The sequence below is a fragment of the Protobothrops mucrosquamatus genome, unplaced genomic scaffold (assembly GCF_001527695.2).
Source record: "Protobothrops mucrosquamatus isolate PMUCROS unplaced genomic scaffold, P.Mucros_1.0 scaffold416, whole genome shotgun sequence".
Classification (NCBI taxonomy): Eukaryota; Metazoa; Chordata; class Lepidosauria; order Squamata; family Viperidae; genus Protobothrops; species Protobothrops mucrosquamatus.
This window is the reverse complement of record NW_015386745.1, coordinates 670,933-691,647: the sequence shown is the minus strand read 5'-3', so window position 1 is coordinate 691,647 and position 20,715 is coordinate 670,933. Positions and strand designations below refer to the sequence as shown.

At 38.5% G+C, this 20,715-nt stretch overlaps 1 protein-coding gene across 1 annotated transcript in view; it reads left to right on the top strand.

Moving 5' to 3' along the window:
* Positions 1 to 20,715, top strand: part of LOC114922577 (receptor-type tyrosine-protein phosphatase kappa-like) — a 219,853-nt gene that overhangs the window by 38,143 nt on the left and 160,995 nt on the right. The window contains exon 3 of the mRNA XM_029284186.1: positions 5,871 to 6,142. Coding sequence (XP_029140019.1) covers positions 5,871 to 6,142 — 272 coding nt within the window. The remainder of the gene's footprint in view (positions 1 to 5,870; positions 6,143 to 20,715) is intronic.

Here is a 20,715-nt window from a genome sequence, read left to right as displayed (position 1 = left end):
GCTAGTAATACACTTACTAGTAATACTACATTTATTGAAATGTATCAACCCCCCAACTCCAGTGAACATAATGAGCACCATAAAAGAATTCTTGTTCATGGGCATTATAAATTATGGGTGTGTATTTGTCTGTGGCAATACGTATGTGTGCTGTTTTCATCTCCAGGTGTCATATGTCAAAACAAGACAAAATAGACCTAAACCAAAAATCTATGCAGGGCCTCCAGAACATACCATCTTCCATGCCAAGACATTTATAGGGCTTTAGGGAATCACAATTGATGTGTGTAGTAGTGACTAAATGTATTGAGGAAAAGGAAATGTGTTTCATTAACTGTGAGAAACTTCCATTATTTTTAGCATTTCAAAGCATTGGTTTTTCTTCTATCAGACAAAACTGTATTATAGCTCAAATTCTGCAATCTAAGAGTTGCATCGGGCCTCTACACTTCATCTTTAGTTTATCATTTATACTTTCCACAACAAAAGGAAAATCTGAGATTGCTGGCTGCAGCCTTTTTCTCAGAATTCTCTTAATTTACAGACTGCCTTTTTGAGGAGCGTGCTTGAACAAACTAAATGAATGATTTTTGGATAGTGGAAGTCTTATTTATTCCAATGGAATTTGTGGAAACGTGGCTCTAAAATTGTCACTAGATTAGCTATGGTGAAATTGGGACCTTTGATCAGCAGATGCTTAAGACTTTTAATGATTAGCTATAAGATTGTATTATTATTATTGATGTTATAGAGAACTAGCCTTTATAGCATCTTGTTTCCAGAAAAAAAATTAGATTGAGAGTGATGTCCTAAATCAGTGATGGCGAACCTTTTAGAGACCGAGTGCCCAAAAACTGACCCTGGCCCTGCTCTACACCCTGCCCTGCCCCTGCTCTGCCCCTACCTCGTCCCCCACCCCACCTGCCCGCAGGGCTACTCACTGCCTCCAGGGCCCACCGCAGATCACCCAGGTAGCCCAGCAGCGCCATGGCCACGCCCTCTGTGCCCCACAGCATCAACTGTGCGGGATGGGGCATGAGGGCAGAGTCTTGTTTACACTGCCTGGCTGCCATGTTCTTGGCTGCGCTGCTCCGTCTGGGCCACGCTCGGGGGCGACTCTCCTCCAGGGGGGCTGCTGGTGAGGGGGTCATGGGGGGAGGCAAGGCTGGGTCAATGGCACGTGTGCCCACAGAGAGGGCTCTGAGTGCCACCTTTGGCACGTGTGCCATAGGTTCACCACCATTGTCCTAAATTATGGTGGACCAAACTGTGTGAGAGTCGACTCTTAAAGTATTGTTTTGAACATGTGGATAATCTTTTTTTTTTTTAGTTTAATGTAATCTGTAACATAGGTTTTTCGTGAAGTGAGCTCTTGTTCCAAATATAACTGTGACAGTGATTTCAACAGACAGTGTGATGTACAATAGTGGTTAAATGCTGGTCTAGAAATTGGGAAACTGAGTTCTAGCCCTCCCTTAGATGTGAAAATCAGTGGATTGATTTTGGTTTTGTTGCTCTGTCTCAGCCCAATCTACCTCGCAGGATTATTGTGGGGGGGAAAGAGTTGGGAACTTTAAATCTATATACTACCTTAAGTTCATAAAAAAAATAAAGGGGGATAAAATTAAATGAAATAGACAAAAATAATACATAAGTGCTGTATTTGAAATGAGATAGAGTATGAAGTACACAACTACAGGTGGTCTTTAATTTACAACTGTTTGTTTAACAACCGTTCAAAGTTATGACCGTCTTGGGAAAAATGATTTATGACCTGTCCTCATACTTACATGCATCATACAACTGGAAATTCGGTGCCGATTGTGGTCATAAGTTGAGGACTACCTATATTTTCCATAGGTATTCAAGCCTATTCAATTTTAAGGGTAAATGCTAAACAAAATTCTTCCGGTGTTGCTGAGAATCTTTTAAAGTGTCACTTTATATCCTTTGCATTGCATTCTGGCAAAGGAGGGAACAGATTGCACTTCAAGTAATCTCATTTCATCCAGGTAAAACCTAAAGTTTTGGAGGATTGTTATTGCTATGTATTTCATTGGAATGATTAAAAAAAAAGCTTTGATTCCAGCCTTCCTTCAGTTTTTCCCCTGGTGCAGTGTAAAGAAGTGGCAAGCTATTAAACAGCAGGAGCATCCAGTTTCTGAGCAGATGCTTTGTAGACATAGTGTTTGTCTCTCTTGAAGGAATTTGTTCTGCACTAGCATAGCCTTTTGCATTTCAGAAGAAGAAGCAAACTGGCAACTTTTCTTTAATCAGATGAGGTATCTGAAGCCCTGTTGGAAGTAAATCTGACCAAGTGAATCCAACCAAGTATGCTTACAAACCAACATTACGAATTACATTACCATGTCTCCTGGTAACCAGCCAATGGCCCTTTTTCAGTTGCCCTTCCCTTGCTCAGGATGGATAGTTATCACAACCTGTTGGACTTTTGTATTGCTCAGCATTGAAGAATAGACTCATTTATTTACGTTTATTGGTCACTGAGCTCCAATGGACTCTGGAGTGGCCCCAATTATCCAGTGGGATGTAGAATTATGTCATCAATAATTTATGAACTAATAATTTACCAATAAGATTTAGCTGTGGATGATTGTAATGAATTGTGACGTCCATTCCTTGAAATGTTTATTGTACTACTTTTATGTATGTATAAATTATAAATTATTATAATTTTGTGTATTATTTTTTTTCTGATGGAGGAACTCAGCAGTTTGGGATTAGGGTTTATCAGTATGTGGATGATACTCAGTTGCATCTTTTCATCCTTAGCCAGTCAATTCCTGAATTGTCATCTCCTGCTTGAGGAGTAGGTGGCAATATTGTGCTCTTCCTGCACTAAGAGAACTAAGAGGTTTTCCTCACAGTCATTCATGCCTCAATCATGTTTTGGAATGAGATTTTCTTGATGTTACCTTTAAAAAACACATCTTGTTCAAACGACTGTGTCCATAGACAACTCTGTTGCATGAACTGTGTTGGGACACAATTTAAGAGGTTGATGATTATGCCCTAGTCTAGGACCTAACTATGTGAGAGACTATCTTTCTCTTGTAGTATCTACTCACTTTGGGTCCTGTTATTAAGCCAAAATCTTGTTCTGGGTCCAGGCAATTAAACAATGCCATTTAGAAGGACCAGGAAACAGTCCTGCCTTGAGGATTTTTTGTTTGGCTGCTTTGATCTGCTTAAAGTGAATTCTGAAAATGTGAGTTTCCTTTTAGGCCTTGGGTTGGGAATGTTGAGGATGAATTTTTTTTCATTTGTTGTCTTATGTGTGAGTTTATATCTCTATAACATAGATTTAAAAATATTTTTCAATTGTAAAGTCATTATTTTTGTTTGGGAATAATTAAATAATTATCATTTTTAAAAATTATTATTCCAATAATTAATTATTGGAAACAGAATGCAGAAACTTTCTATATCTTTATATAGAAGCGAACTGCAGTACCCTTTTCTGATTCAAACAATACAATAATAAAATACACGTATTATATCACTTGAAATTATTAAAATTATTAAACTCTTATGAGATAGTAAATGCAGGTTAGAACAAAATCGAGGGATGAAAGTATTAGTAGAACGTAAAAATCTTAGCTGTTTATTGGAAACTTAAAAGCTGATTCCATGCCTCTTGGAAAAGGGAACTTCCATGATTTTAGAGACACTTTCTTTTTTTAAACAAAGGTGCTTTGCATCCAATAGTTGCACTCTGGAAAATAGTAGCATGCGTGCAGAACTGTCTTGATATTCTACAGAGGGAAGGGCTCATTTTGGAAGGATGCAGTCTTCTGCTGTCCTGGCATCAGTTTATTTAGGGCTTTGAAGATAAAAGCCAGCACTTTGAACTATATCGAGAAATGAACTGGAAGTGAATCAAATCCTAATAAATAAAGTGGGCCAAATGAATTTCTGATGGTTTTTCTGACTCCCCCCTCCCTTTGCCTCGAATTAATAATAACCCATATGTTAGTGGTTACTTCTGTATTATCTAGGAAGGACCGCAACATTTACTGGAATGTCCTGATGTCTTTATAAACATCTCCAAAGGGTTTTTTTGGCAATAGTATAGTAAAAAATGTGATTTACTATTGTTTACTTCTGAACTGTTCTCCCTCCATTTCCCAGTGTAGCCTACAATCCTCAACTAATCAGCCAAAGCCACAGGTTCTCTCCAAAATTCACATATTGCTCTCTATTAAGTTTGATATCCCAGTTTTGGAACTGCCTTCTAAGCACAAATGGAGATATGTAAAAATGTGCTCAAGGACATATCTCATCAGTTTATGCTTAGGGGTACGTGTCTGCATGTTCTTTGAATATAAGAACATAACAATTTGAATTCTATGCATCCCACAGCATTTATTTAGAAACTCCTAATATGCTATGTTAAGTCATTTCTGATCCATCAGTGTAGAAATTGCCAGTAATGATGGCTGTAAATATCCTAGTGCCCAATTATCTCCAGATTTTTTTAAAAAAACAAGTAAAAATTAGGTTGGGCAGCAGCCAGCGCAGTCGTGCAAACTTTTCTCAAAAAGTTACAACTCCACTGCATTCAATGTGCTTAATCAAAATATAAAAAGCCAGTGAACTTTAATAGCTTCATATTCATTTGTTTTTTCCTTAGATAATTCTGTCAGTAATAGAATTTAAGATGTTTTTCTGTCCCCAAAGTATTTCAAATAGTGATTAAGATCTGCTCACAGATAAAATAAATGCTGAATTTTCTGTCAAATGCTGACCTATTTTTTATTTTCATTGAGCAATAACGTCTCAAACTTGCATTACATCAAGTTCATTTTCAAAAGTAGTAAATGAAATCACTCCCGAAAGCAGGTTAGCATGCAGACTAACTCCACTGCATATAAATGTAGATAAAATAATTTTGGAAGCTTCAGTGTTGGCAACTTGCTATTTTCTTTAATGTATTTTCTTTAAAAAATTCCAAATATTGAGCCCTCTGGTGGTTTGTAAGTATGTATTTGCCTGTCAGACTTTTTTTCTTCTTCTTCTAGTATTGTGCTTATTAAGAGAATAGTCATGATGGTAGTATGACTGTCTCTGCTGGGAAATTAGTATATCCCTTGTGCAGTTGGTTAGACTAGATGAACCAAGTGTTTGTTCCAGCAGGAACACTTATGAGTGTGTTAGATTCTCATAATAATTGGACCATAACAATGCCCAGCAAAAAAAGGTATAAATTGAGCAACTGAAATGTTATCCTAAAAGGATAATCCCAAAAAGAAAAAAGTCCTATACTAAAAATGAATCCACACAAAGGAGGAAGATGGGGCAGAACAATATCTATAAGCACACCTTCCAGTTTCTTTACTGGAGATTGTCAACTCCCACTGAAACCAGTTCTTGCTATTTTCCCACTTCCGACAAGAACACACAAATGCAAAATTGATAGTCAGAGGCCACATTCTGAAAAAGGTCCAGACAAAAAGTTCAGTGTTAATTTTAATAATGACTCTTGATTAAAATGACTTTTCCATAAAAGTATTATGGGTAAAAAAAAATTACCTGTAAAATATTTTTGCTTTTGTTAATTAGTTGATTTTTCCGCAGAGAGAGGCACAAAATGTGGGCATAAATTGCTTTTTGCACATTCCAAAAAGTACACAGAGACACATTTACAGGAATGCTTGCCTGCAATCACCTGCTTGGCTCTGCAAACGGCTATAACTGCAAAAGAAAGCTATTTCTAAAATGGCGATGCTCATGGGAATAAGTGTGTGCACCTTATTATGAAAACAGGGATCAATCCCCATTGTCTTCTGAATGAATTGACTTGTATCTCATTATTTACCTGTTGCTGGTCCTTCTTTTTCTCTTGTCAGGTTCCTACATGATAGTGGACTCTTCACACCACAGCCATGGAGAAAAGGCTCGACTTCAACTTCCTAACATGAAAGAGAACGATACCCACTGTATTGACTTCAGCTACCTTTTGTATAGTAAGAAAGGGACAAGCCCTGGGACTCTGAACATCTTGGTTAGGGTGAACAAAGGTCCTCTGGCGAACCCCATTTGGAACGTGACCGGCTCCACTGGCAAAGACTGGCTACGGGCAGAACTGGCTGTCAGCACCTTCTGGCCAAATGAATACCAGGTAAGCCAATAACAAAACAAGACAAAGAACGACGAAAAGTGTTTGTATCTACTATCTGCAGGTAAATTTCTTCACTTCCTGACCATGCATCCTTAAGATGCCATTAGAAAAGGAGGATCCTACTGCAGTGCAGAAGTAATGAGAGACTATCAATGAATGTTCCAGGTGTGTTATATCTTTCATTTCCCCCTCAGCATCTCTGAAAATGGACCGGAAGGAACAAAAGTATTTCCAAAGATTTAGGATGCGGCATTGATAAAAAAATATTCACTCATCAGTGTCTTAAATGGGTGGAAATAGATTGTGGATAGGGAAAAGAGAGAAGATGATACACTCATCTCAAGTAGGAATATGTCACATGGAAATTCTGATCAGTAAGAGAGATATTTTGCTAATAAGTTTTGGGAAAGCATTCACCCACCAGAGCCTTCTCCTCTATATTTCCTGCTGTTGTGGCTATTTGTTTATGCACACAACAAAGCAAATGCTAAGGGAAAATGAAATCTTTCCCATTTCTCTCCATCAAATGAAATGTAGGTCAGATGCATTTGTTTACACCAGCTTTTCATTACTGTAAGATGAACCGGCTCTAAGTGCCACCTAATGGAGTGCCTTTGGTAAGCCATATAATCTTGTACAGTTTCATGGCGAGAGAAAAGCTCCATCACCCTGAACTATTTTCTTGCTTTGTGAACAGGGTGTGCTTTCTTTCTTTCTCTCTCTCTCTCTCTCTCTCTCTTTCTTTTTGGCTGTTCTTTTGTAAGCACTTCCTTTCAACACATGAGGTCAACACAGCTGCTTAAAAGTACCAATTCCCTTCCCCCTGTGCAAAGCTGGTTTTAATGCTGTGTTTCACTACAGAATATAGCGTGAATGTCTCCTTTGTTTAGCTGCAATTCTCTCTGACAATTCTTCAGTTGACTAACTCTGCTGGTTGCATGTTAGCCTATTGAGAGTTTAGCAAACACTCGCATAATGTCACATGTGTTTAAGACAGGATTGACAGCTATGAATTTGCTTTTAAGGGCTTCACTTGAAAAGTAAAACAAAGGCATATTTACACCCAGAATAAATTTGATATTACAGGGAAGTAGAGCCTACCATAAATAAAGCAGACAAGCAGGCTTTTCTATGTATACATACATATACATATACATATACATCATTTAAAACAATTTGTAAGTAAGTAGTAAGTCAGAGCAACAGCTTCGCTATTCAGCTTCTTTAATGCTACTTTATATATGTAGCAAGTGAGAAAGCAAATATCACCCAGGTTACAATATCATTTTCCCCTCCTTCTTATCATCAAATTATTAACTTGTATAGTGAAATGTTAACTTACCACTGATGGTTATCTGCTAGAAAAAAATAAAGGCTTTTTTTCCCCCCCTGAAAAACAAGAGCCATCAAATTGACACATATGTGAATTTCTTGTTATCATCTGTCAGAGTTTGCTTTTATCAACTTCACCAAATAGAAAAGGATCCTGGTGGGAAATAATGAAATAAGTTTGCTAGAAATGTAAGGTCCTACATGAATGTAGTGGAGCTTGGAATGCCTCTCTTGGCAAAAAGTTTGATTGTAAAATGGCAGCCTGTGTTTTATAGAGGAAAGAACAATTTAATCTTTGTTGTTAACAGAATGGATTCCGGGTGGTCTGATAATATTAAGTATTTTGTTCAAAGGAGAAAATGTTTCATGTGATGAGAGTCATACCAGCTTCTTTTCGATGCAGAGCTAATCTATTTATTAATACTTGGGGCCATGCTAAAATGGTTTGTAGTGGCAGTGTGAAGCACTACAGGTGGAATGACTCTTGCATGACAATTCAATATATAGGGACTTAGTTTGCATGATTTTTCTTCCCTCTTCATTTGGTTGAGATGAAAAAAATAGACTCGCCCTGTTCTTCCCTTACACTGTTTTATTGCTGACAGTGGCCGAACCGTGTCTTTTATTCTCTCTTGAAGTCAGAATGAGTTCAACTCTGTTGAACTCAGATGTCTTTGCATTGCTTAAATCTGACACCGTAAACTCTGAAGAGCTAAGTATGAGATTTTTTTTTAATTGTGCGTGTGAAGCACACTTCTGAAAGGACTACCTTGCAAATGATCATTCTTCCCTGATGGTTGTTGGGATACGTCTTATTATGTTGTAATCAAGTTGGAGTGAGTGGTTAGTGTTTAAAAATCATTAAAAATACTTTATTAATGTTGTCCTGCTTAGTTTCAGGGCCAACCTATTTTGCACTGCATGTGCCTAATTCTTACAGCAAAACTTACCAATGCAGGTTGCAACATGGAGTTTTGTTTCTTAGCCAGCTTGTTACAGAACTAGACAATGATTTAACACTGAGAGAGAATGACTACCCGAAGATCACCCAATTGGTTTACTCTGCCAAGGGAAGCCTGAGTTTCCCCATTCACTGTCCAGTATCTTAACCATGGCACCATGCTGGCTCTCTAGAACAATGCTTTAATATAATAGATTAATTAATGCTTTATGAGTGTTTTGCATTGTAATGTGTGCCATGAGGTTAGCACAGGAGATTTGGAGATCAGTATAGCTTTAGAGCAATATATCACTTAGACTTTTATACCGCTCCATAGTGCTTTACAGCCCTCTCTAAGCAGTTTACAGAGTCAACATATTGCCCCCAACAATCTGGGTCCTCATTTTATCAACCTCAGAAGGATGGAAGGCTGAGTCAAACTTGAGCCAGTCAGGATCGAACTCCTGGCAGTGAGCTGAATTAGCCTGCAACACTGCATTCTAACCACTGTGCCAACACGGCTCTTTTATTTCTGCAACCTTCTTTTTATTGATATACAATTTTGCATGACGTTATTGATTATGTTATGATATCATTTTATCTATTTAGTTATTGTAATATGTCTTAATTTTAATTGTATATCACCCTAACCTGTGTGAAATAGGACAATATGAAAATATGATAAAATAAGTAAATAAGTTTACATTGGAGCGTGATCTTATTTTCTGTAACAAAACAGCCACAAATAGAACTGCTTTTGAGATGGCAAGTTGTAGCTGCTGTTGGTCTTGCCTCTGACAAAAAGATGGTAGAAACGTTCCTTTGAAACAGCTTTGTCAAATGACATAGTAGCCACTTTAGTGGAAAAACAGGTATCTAGTGAATTTCCGTTTGAAGGGAGATGTTCCAGAAGAGATACTCTGTATTGGCCAAGTGCCTTGTTGGTACAAAGCTCATTGCTCCTCTGCTTTAAAAAGTGCAGTACATTGTCTTGTCAAAGCAAATGATGTCCCTCTTGTTCTGCTAATAATTCTGCTCTGGTAATAAATAATACAGAAGAAATCCAGTTCAGGAAATTTTACACATGGCATCCTTAGATATACAATATTGCAACAAATTGGATTGGGTAGTAGGAAATAAGAGATGAATAAGGCCAATCTAGTCAGCCAGGACAATTTCCAGATGTAGATGATGGATGGGAACATGAGTTAGTAATATCAAGCATACACATTAAAATGAGAAAATTAAAGAGGATATGTGTACCAGCAAGATATGAACCGGAGGATGAAGGCTAAACAGAAAAGATATATCTCCTAAATTTCAGAATTGAAAGAGCAAAGTGTTTTCAGAACAAGCTATTATGATAGCCAGGGAAAGATGAAATCTTTGGGCAACAAGGACATATGAGAATTGATCAGGGATTGTGTGTGTGCAAAGCAAGGAAAAAGTTTTACCCACTTCCAAGTTATCAGTACAAATTAAAAATGAAAAAAAAACAAAACCTGACAAATTTAGCATTCTGATCTAAGTAGCCAAGTGGATAAGAGATAAGAGTATTAAAATGGTAGAATGTGGCCGACTGTGGATAAGATCATAGTTGTTGGTGATAAATGCTTTGGGTGAGAAAAGACCACCCCCCCTCCAAATCTCTCTATATAGATACATACATACATGCATATGCTTCATGCTGTTCCTTGCCCTCTGAAAGAAAAACTGCCAGCAATTCACAGTTCTTTAGCTATAACTTTTCTGTGAATAAGGACAAGTCAGTCTTCCTATGAAACATCCAAACTACTTGAGATCAGTTCATACTTGTGGTGGCAGACAGAAGCTTGTTTTAAGCTTCTTCAAATATAACCACAAGTACCATCAGGCAATACATAACTTCAACCTGCTGTCTGGCTTTACATAGTCTTCCTGGAAATAAGCATTACTTGGGAACACAGAAATAGATTCAAAACATGTATTTGTGTCATCTGGACTCCTAAGAATTCCAAAATCTCCACAATCCCTACTTGGATTTATAGTTTTTCTTCTTTGGAAAAGCTGATAATGCCAGGTGATAAATAGTATTCTCAAAAGCAGTTTGTGATAATGCCTTTTTGTTTGGAGTGTGGTTGTGGGAGGCTTAGCTGTCCATGAATCATAGCAGTTCTTTAGCTCTGAGTCAGCTTTCTGACCCTTTAGAAAACACAGACAGACTGTACTGAAAAACACATAGAATGTCTGGAGTGCTGCTCTACTTTTGAATTTTGTTTATAGTAAAGGTACGGTGCTGTAACTTCAGGGAGGGATTAAGTTTTCCCTTCCTTTGCATGAAGAACTTCCAGGCCAGTTCAGGGCATATCAGTATGTTAAATAAATAAAATCAGGAGCAGCATGATAATATAGGAGATAACCCATGCCCTGTTGCAGGGGTGTCAAACTCAATTTCATTGAGGACCGCATCAGCATTGCGGTTGCCCTTGGGGGGCTGTGTGGGTGTGGCCATGGTGGGTGTGGCCTACTGGGTGGGCGTGGATGGAGTGGGTGTGGCTTACTGTGGGCATGGCCACCTCTACATTGTTCGCGTCAAGGGTGCCTGTGGGGGCCTGGGCAGGAGTGGGATAGATCTGAGGGTCTCTGGCAGAAGGGGATGGGACCAGGGCAAGTGCCAAGGCATGGTCCACTGGAAGAGCCTTACTGTTCCTCTCAGGCCATGTGTGGGGGCTGAATGGTGGTGTGGGCTGCCCAGAGCCCTGGGCAGCAGAGGTCAAACGCCCAGCCTGGTCCTCGAGCACTTGCACCAAGCCCAGCCCCACTTCCCCAAGGAGGCGCCCAGCTACACTTATCTCCTCCTCAAAGCTGCTGCTGCTGTGCTTGCTCTCCTTAGCCAGGTTGCTCATGATGGGTAGGAGGGAAAAAAAAAAAAAAAAGGCAAACCACTTCTGAATCTTGTAAAAAACAAACAAACCTGCAAGGACCTACTGGGACAGTTATCATGAGTCAACATTGACTCAAAGGTGCGCACACATGCACGCACGCGCACAAACACACAGAATGGTAGAGAAAGCTTTCTAATAGAGCTGAAAAAAGGAAGAAAGAATGCTTTCTGAGACTATACGGAATGATACTTACAGTCCTTCCAGACAAAAATCCACTCTTGATAATCCCATTTTTTTCTGCATTTTAACCATACAGTTTCAAGAACAGAGACGTTTGTTCATAGTTTTATTGAAGATTGTATTATACAAATAAAACTAATAAAACTGCATGGGGAGAGAAATTTTATTCTTGTTGCTGTTATGTTTTGTTAAAGAAGTAAGAGATAGGAATGGTGGCAAATCTATTGCAGATAGCTAATAAATACAAATCAGTTGGTTCAGATGCCATATTGCTCAAAAGAAAATTGACTTCACATTTAAGATGGCACCCCAAAAGAAGGTAGAAAGAAACCATGAACAGTCAAAAGTCCCATTTGTTGTTCAAAGCAGATACATTTCTTCCCTCTCCACTTCTTCCTTTCCAATACCTTAAATAAATTTAGAATCTACATTTTTAAAAGTAGCATGGTCTGGGAACAAATGAAATTAATATTAATTGGATAAAAAGCTGCTGATTAGATTGTGAATAAATAAGATGCATGATTTAAATAATTAATTATCTTCATTTGTATATTCTCACATACACAAAAGGTAGAGAAGTATAGTATAAGTACATGCTCCTATACAGATTCCCTTCCCTCTTTCCAATTGGGGGGAAAAAAATGAAGAAAAGCAAATCAAAATAAATATGGGGAAAAAGAAACGAGGAGGAGAAGGAGAAGGATTCTTTATTGGCCAAGTGTGATTGGACACACAAGGAATTTTGTCTCCCGTTTATAAGCTCTCCGTGTATATATAAAGACCAAAGTAATATAATTATAAGATACCAATAGGAGAAGGTAATAGGAAAGATGAGAAGAATAATAGTAATACAGCTCTACTATATGGGTAAATATCATTAGAGGTAAGACAGTACTGTGGTAATTAGGTATTTAGTAGAGTGATGGCACAAAGGGTAAAAACTGTCCCTGTGTCTAGTTGTTTGGGCATGCATTGCCCTATAGCGGCATTCTGAGGGGAGGAGTTGAAGCAGTTTATGTCCAAGATGTGAGTGGACAAGGGAAAGGAAGAGAGTGAAGGATGACATGGGATGAGGCCAGAGGAAGAATGTGAAGGAAGGAAGAGTGCTTCTCCAGCGTGATGAGTGGAGGAGGTGTCTATTATTAGGGGAAAAAAGCTCCTCTTCAGTGGTGGCTAATTTTCAAATGTATCCACATTTTTTCAGCAGGGATGTTTGCCATTATATAGCCCTCTCTGCTCACTGCTTTATTTTCAGCAAGTTATATTTTCATCAACAGATAAGGATCCATTCAGTGAAGGGGCAGGGGAATCAGTTTGGCAGATAAATATGGCAATTTAATATGTAAGTGGATGGCCTGAATTATTCTCTATCCCGAGCAATTTAAGGTATGGCAGATTCCCAGCATTTCTCAGCAATACTCTGAAAAAAGACAAATAACACACTTGAAAAACCTATTTCAAAGGAGACTGTATTTTCTTCTGCTTTTGCTCGTGTCCGTCTTTTTTAAAGCGGTTGCAACACTCAGTATTTTGGGGGGTGATGGAAAAATGCAGGTTATTTATACAGATTTCCTTCTTGAAACAAAAAAGTTGGCCTTGTAATTGGATTTAAAAAAAACCAAGGAAATGAAATGAAAGAAAAATGATGGGACACACAGCTGGGGACTTGCTCTTTGTAATTTACAGAAGTATCATTTCTACTAAAACAGCAGGACACATGAAAGGGAGTAATTATCTCAATTGATAAGCAGAACTATTTGTTTTGAAGTTGAGGGTGACTAAAAGAAGAAGACCCATCAGCTTAGATGCTCAGGATACTTCTGGCTGTTCTCTTCTTTTTATTCTTTTTGGATAAATACAGGGTTATTTTGTGTCAGAACAGGTTCAAGAACAAAGCTTAGATACTAAAACTGACTTACATTAACTGGGCCAATTTGCAAATTTATCTTCTTTTAAAGTATCTCTGCACAATACAGTAGTTGTTTACATTAAAGTTGAAATGATTAAATGAACCTTGAATTCTTTGGATGAGATATGCCTTTAAGAAACAGAAGAATATTTTATTTAGTCTATTGACCGTGAGAGAACCTTTGTTCTGGCAATTTTTAGGATGGTTGACAGAATGACTCCTGAATAAAAGTTAATCTGCACAAAAGACATGTGGTAAAGCAATATTGACTTTTTGGGATGAGGGAGAGGTGTCAGTCATGTAAAGAGCTTGAGCTCCTCCTGTTTCAGACTCTCCAAAGAGGTTGAAGTGGTTGATTGTATACCCTCAATAGGGTAAAACTAATCTGCCTAGAGCAGCAGTTCTCAACCTATGGGTCGCGACCCCATTTGGGGTCGATCAACCATTTCACGGGGGTCGCCAAGCAAGACTGTCCGCCATTTTTTTCCCCTTTTCCGGCGGGTGCCTTACCTCCCTTGGGCTGGGCCAGCTGGTGGTCGGCCTGCTCCGTCTCTGCCGCTTGCCAGCTACACCTTGGCCGGCGCAGGGGGTGGAACCACACATGCGCGGCGCCCCCGGGCAGGGAAAGTCCTCGACTTACGACCGGTTGGGTAGCCCTCGACTTACGACCGGTTTAGTCCTCGACTTACGACCGGTTTAGTCCTCGACTTACGACCAGTTTAGTCCTCGACTTATGACCGGTTGGGGTCGTGGCATTAAAAAGGTTGAGAACCACTGGCCTAGAGATAGCTAGTGCTTGGATTAGTCTACTACTGTCTCTCACCTGTCTGGGGCAGTCTGTTGAAGGATGCTTGAAAACTACAGCTCGTACAGAATATGGCAACAGGTGGAATTCTAAACTGTGTCTCATGTGAACTTGCTGATGTTACATGCTTATTAGCTAAGACATTGCTCTGGATACTGCTCCACAATTGGTAGAGGATAGGGACCTTTCAGTGGTGGCATGTAGTGGGTTAAATTTTCTGAAAGGGCTATGTTGCTTGGAAATGGGAAAGTTACTATTCCACTTTTTGACATGATCCATTCTGCTAAGCTGTGTAAATCAGTTTGTTCAGAGTGCTACAGCATAGGAGCAGTAAAAAACCAACAAAGTAAACACTTCCTCCCAAAGAGTAACCTATATTCTTCCACAGCCCCTCTGGAAATTGCTCAAAATACTCTCTCATTCATTTGCGAATCTTGTCAACACATGGATGCAAAACCTTGGTGGTGATGCTCAAAATTGGCAGCCAATGACAACAGTTGTTCTCCTGAAAATGCAGAAAACAAAAAAACAAAACAAAACAAAAAAAAGCTTTAAGGGAACTGCCAGGAGCCTGTGGACTGTGGGGTTGACTGCCTGTCTCTAATTTGCAGCGATCAAGAGGAATTTGCCAGTTTCTCTTGGCTAGTAGTGGCAAAGATCAAAGGGTAAGTGGTAGGCTTAATAATAACCCCTCTCTTGCCATCTTCCAGCTGTAACATCATGGTGCCTTACTAAACTGAACTAAATTCTTGGTGGGTTTGTTGTCAGTTTACTCCATAGGTCCTTAAGGAAGATTACTAAGAGTTGCACAAAGTGACTGCAGTCTGACAGGCTTCATGTGGCCCATTAAACATCTCTGGGCACTTCTCTAACTGTGTAACTAATTACCCTGCTGCTAAGATGCACAAAGCCCCCAGGAAATTTCTCTTTGGGCGCACTCATTCTTTCAATCAGAACTTGCAGGCTACTTAATTACCTGCAGCTGTGCCATGAGATCAAGCTCTTTTAACGGGTCAGGCCAAGCTGTTGGTTACTATTCCCTTAGAAAAGACACTTTGTAACTATAAGCTCTGTGAAACAAGTGACACTTGCTAGTTTTTACTTTTGGAACAATTTTGTTTTCATTCTAGAAACATGTGCATATTTATTCTGGATCAGTGAAAAACTGATTTAAAAAAATGCTATGGCATCTTAGAAGGGGGTCACTGTTTTGATTTTACTTTTCTTGGGCTTTGCTGGGTCTGTTCCGTGCTAAAAATGATAAGACCTGGCTAATTTTTTTTTTTTTAAATGGTTTTGAGAAATGGGATGCATTAATAAGTTTTGTGCTTTCTTTAGAGCACGGGTCTCAAACTCGCAACGTCATGTGACATGTTGCGTTGTATTGTGACTTTTTTTCCCCATTGCCGGCAATGGGGAGGGCACAGTTTCAGCGTGATGTATCCGGCCCGTGGGCCGGCAGTTTGACATCCCTGCCTTAGAGTGTCAACTTTAATTGTTACTGTTTACCATGTTAAACTCATAAAATTTCTTCTCTATACTTTGTTCCAGTACAAAGGTGTGCTCCCTCCCCTTTGTCTATTACAGTGACTTCCAAAGATTTTAAAGTGTTCAGACTAATTTGTTTGTTTTTGTAGCTCTTTGTGATTTAAATCATATTTTGAAAACAGAGTCAAGCTTTTTGATACAATTTAATATGACAGTCAACCACTGTATAAATAGCCCCTCTTAAAACTGAAAATATCAAAAGAAAAATTGGTAATTAAAATTGATTTTTTAAAAAAAATGTAATGAAATTTGGTTGATCTGTTTTTTGGGAAACAACGTCAGATAAAATAGTTTGACTAGTTATAAGATAGCTGTAATTGGTAAGTGACAGAATGCCAAAATCAAGAAGGACATGCGATTCTTCCAAGCTGAGTTCTTTCTTGTTTCACCCCTATAGATAAAACCTTGCCAGACTGAGGGTTTTACTATCTGCATCTACATTACACTCTGTGAACTATTAGGGAGGGGCTGTCTTCATCCTCTTTCTCTCACAGGTAACATTCAGACCGAGTTACCACTTACTCCTCTGGAATGCATCCCCTTCCTCTTGAGAATCCACTTCCTTACTACATTCCATCACAATAAGTTAAAAGGAATAAAAATAAACTATCTTTGAGAGGAATGTTAAGGAAACCAGAACTTATCACTGTTGCAGCTCTCTGTGCTGAATGTTGAGTGGATTGAATTCCCTACTGAAAAGTCTCTATCTTTTGTACTTTTAAAAAACATGTTATTTCTTGTTTCCCTTCTGAGTCTTTTAATATCCACCTACTTATTTATTTATTTATTGTCAATTTGGCTGAGATGGGGACCAAACTACAAATCTTATTGAGTAGAGTAATAGGCCTTCAAGCTGTGGAAATACAGACTATTAAGTTTTTTTAAAAAAAAATAGTAGTAAACTGTAAAGTTTGAAGTGGAGTGTGTCATCCTCTATTTGACATCTCACTAGGAATTTTTAATTATTGAGCCTACCCTGCTTTTCTCTTTAAAAAGTAATAATAGGAGAAAGAACTGGAGAAAATCATAAAATACAAAGACCTGCAAATAGAAATAGAGTGACTTATGGCAAAGGAAAGCAAAGATGGTATCAATAAAAATAGGCACCTTGGGTGCAATCCCAAAACAGCTGGAACGTGACTTGAACATCATGGACATTGTCAAAAATCAATCAATTGACAATTGTCCGTCAATTGACAATAATTGACAAAATCAGTCAATTGCAAAAGGCAGCTTTACTTAGAACAGCTTACATTCTGCAACAATACCTTTAATATGAGGGCAATTCAGAAATAAACCTCTGTTTGGTTATCAATGACAGACACTCGCAGATACAGAGCTTTTATTACACAATTAGAAAACTACAACATTACATTACTTTTAGACATAATCACCATTCAAATTGAGGCACTTGTCATAACGTCTTACAAGGTTTGAAATTCCTTAGTAGTAGTTGCTCAATGCCAAATCTGGGCTAGTGGGGGTGTGTGTGATCAAAAACATCCCAACGGAACTGCTTCAAAAGTTCTTAGGTGCATCTAGCGGTGTGCGGGCAAGCATTATCGTGAACCAACACCACACCGGAAGTGGTCCCATAGAAAATCCTGCCAAATGTGAGGATGCCAAAGGAGTACTGCTAGTGAAGTTCATGGAGCATGGTTCGACCATCAGTTCAGAAGTTTACTGTGAAACGTTACAAAAACTCAGACGAGCCATCCATAACAAGCATCAGGACATGCTGACTTCCGGTGTGGTGATGGTTCACGATAATGGGCTTTCCACATTCACAAGACTTGTGTGCAGATCCTGCTGTATTCTGAACATACTAGTAGATGTAACTCTCTAAGCTGGGAAACTGAAGATGGGTGGCCAACAGTTCCTCCAACAGTTACATCTTTTTCTCCTACTCTTGGAGGACAAATAGGAAGAGAGAATCCAGAAAGCATCTGTTTTAACTCAGTAAAAAAATTGAGCTAGGTACATAGGTAGCTGTATAGACCGGTAAGCAATCACTTTTAATTTTAGAGAATTATTGGGCTCAAACTCCCAATGAAAGGAAAGAATAATGCTGGATAATCCCAAAGGTGCTTTTTCAATAGGCAATTGGATTTCCATTTTTCTTTGAATACGTTTTGCTTCTCATCCAAGAAGCTTCTTCAGAGAGTTGAAGAAGCTTCTTGGATGAGAAGTGAAACATCTTCAAAACAACAACAACAAGAAAGTCTAGTTTCCTCTTCAAAAGCACCTTTGGGATAATCATGACTTGGATGACTGAGAATCTCCATAGACAATGCTAGATAATATTTCACTAATCCTGTAATTCTCCAAATGTTTAAGCTAATTTGGTGCCTATAACCAGAAAGGTGAAAAAGAGAGTTCTTTTTTTAAAAAAAGTACACTTTCTATAATCTGGAAAATATAACATGTGCATCAGGTGAACACAGCAGGTCTATAGTTGGATGATGATATCATGCAAATTTCATATGAAGGAATAACTTACAGTGCTGATAACCTTGGGTATTATCAGAAAAGCTAGCATGGTTTGGCTTGAATACTACCAGTGTCTCATTCTAAAAAACAGCTGTTCTTCTAAAATCTGAGCATCTACCAAAGGTCTGAGAGTAAAAGAAAACTGAGGAGAGAAAGAAAGAAAGAAAGGAAGGAAGGAAGGAAGGAAGGAAGGAAGGAAGGAAGGAAGAAAGAAAGAAAGAAAGAAAGAAAGAAAGAAAGAAAGAAAGAAAGAAAGAAAGAAAGAAAGAAAGAAAGAAAGTTGTAGCCCTAATCTGGGGGGGGGAGGGAGGGAGAGAGAGAGAGAGAGATAGGGAGGGAGAGGGAGGGCCAGGCTTATATTTTAATAAAGCACAGCAAAATCTTAAGAGGAGAGTGAAATATCAAATTCTTTATTTCACAAAGATGGGGTAACACATTCAGAATCATAATTTATACTATGCAGACTCACTGCTTGTATTCTTATAAAGGTTACTGTAGCATTTAGAATTTTGCCTACCACTCCAACCTTTATAACTGCCAGCTATTCCTCTTTATGGCAATCTGCAGCACCATAAGCTTATGCTATTTTAGGTATGGAGTTAGTGCTTATTGCAAATGTAGGAAGATTCTTCAGTGCATAAGACTTTTATAATGGTCTTTTTTTCAATTTTTGGGATATTTCTCTGAATGGAAATATGAATGTTATCACCATGTACTGTCTCTGACCTAGATATTTAAAGTTAGTTATGGTGGTGTTGGTGGAGCAAATGATAATTGTGTGATGCACATCATGTTTTGATGCCATACTGGCTTGTAATGGGTGCCTCTGAAGTTAACATACAGCAGGCATGTCAAACTGCCAGCCCGTGGGCTGGATGCATCACACCAAAACTGCGCCCACCCCATTGCCAGCAATGGGGGAAAAGTCGTGATACATGGCGTGACATCATGTGACATCGCGAGTTTGACATGCCTGACGTACAGTCTTCAGTTCAAAAGTTCATTGTATAAAATAGTAGACAATCCATGACTCCTTGAGTCATCCTTTCAGAGGCATTTCCTTATCAGATTCCTCTATGCCTTCAACAATTACAGAACTTCTAATGTACTGCTTTTACTGGAAAAGCTGGGATACATTCAGAGATGTATCTGCTGAAAATTCAGCACAATCAAGCACCAACATCAGAAATGTTTTATGATGTTTGGTATTATGCCGTAATATTTTATAGCATAAAATGTTTTATAAAATTTACCAAATTTCAATTACACAGGAGTAATGGAACCCAGATTTTGACACATTTTATAAGTTAGGCCATTTGAGTACGTTGTTTTAGAAAGTTTTGCCCTATGATGAACCATTTTGCCCAGTTAAAGGTTACAGGAATTCAATTTTTAATAGTGTATAGATTTATAATCAGAGAAGATCTTCTACAGTGTGACTATTTTCAGAACCCCCACCCTCCCGGTTCTTTTTAAGAAGAAATGTAAAAAGTTCATTTTTACACGCAAGCTTCTTTCTAAAAATCTGGACGTTAAGATTGCTACTATGGATTTTATGTTTTTATTACAGATTGTTGTTGTTTATCTAACATATAATTATATGAGTTTTAATGTATTTTAATGTTTGCTATGGTTTTCTTTATGATTTTTTATTTATACTGTAAGCTGCCATGGATTGGTTTGATTGAGAGCATGTGAAATATAAATATGACAGATCAATAGCAATAGCACTTAGACTTATATACTGCTTCACAGTGCTTTACAGCCCTCTTTAAGCAGTTTACAGAGCCAGCATATTGCCCCCAACAATCTGGAGCCTTATTTTACTGACCACAGAAGGATGGAAGTCTGAGTTAATCTTCATTCCTATCAGGATTGAACTCCTGGCTATGGGCAGAATTAGCCTGCAATACTGCATTCTAACCACTGTGCCACATGGCTCCTTACTCAATAAATAAGCTGCTCTGGATTTTGCAGCAATCTAAATCATGATTATTAAAGTGGTTAATAATCAATTTTGGGTGCTAAGGCTCCTGATAGGTAGGAGAGAAGTAGACACAAAAGGAGGAAAATGTTTTGTTTTAAATCATTGCATCACATCTCAAATATTCTGTTAGGCCATTTCAGAGCAGCAGAACTCAATCCCAGATCAGTTTGATTATTTCAGATTTTGGATGAAACAAATATGTGTAGGATGAGTATTGAGTGATGTGCATTAAAAACTGTGGTGGCTCAGTAGATAGAATGCAGTATTGCAGGCTTATTCTGCCGACTGCCGATTGACTGCAGTTCGAAGTTTGATTCTCACCTACTCAAGGTTGACTCAGCCTTCCATCCTTCCGAAGTCATTAAAATGAGGGCCCAGTTTTTGAGGGCAATATGCTAACTTTGTAAACCGCTTAGAGAGGGCTATAAAGCACTGAGAAGCTGTATATAAGTCTAAGT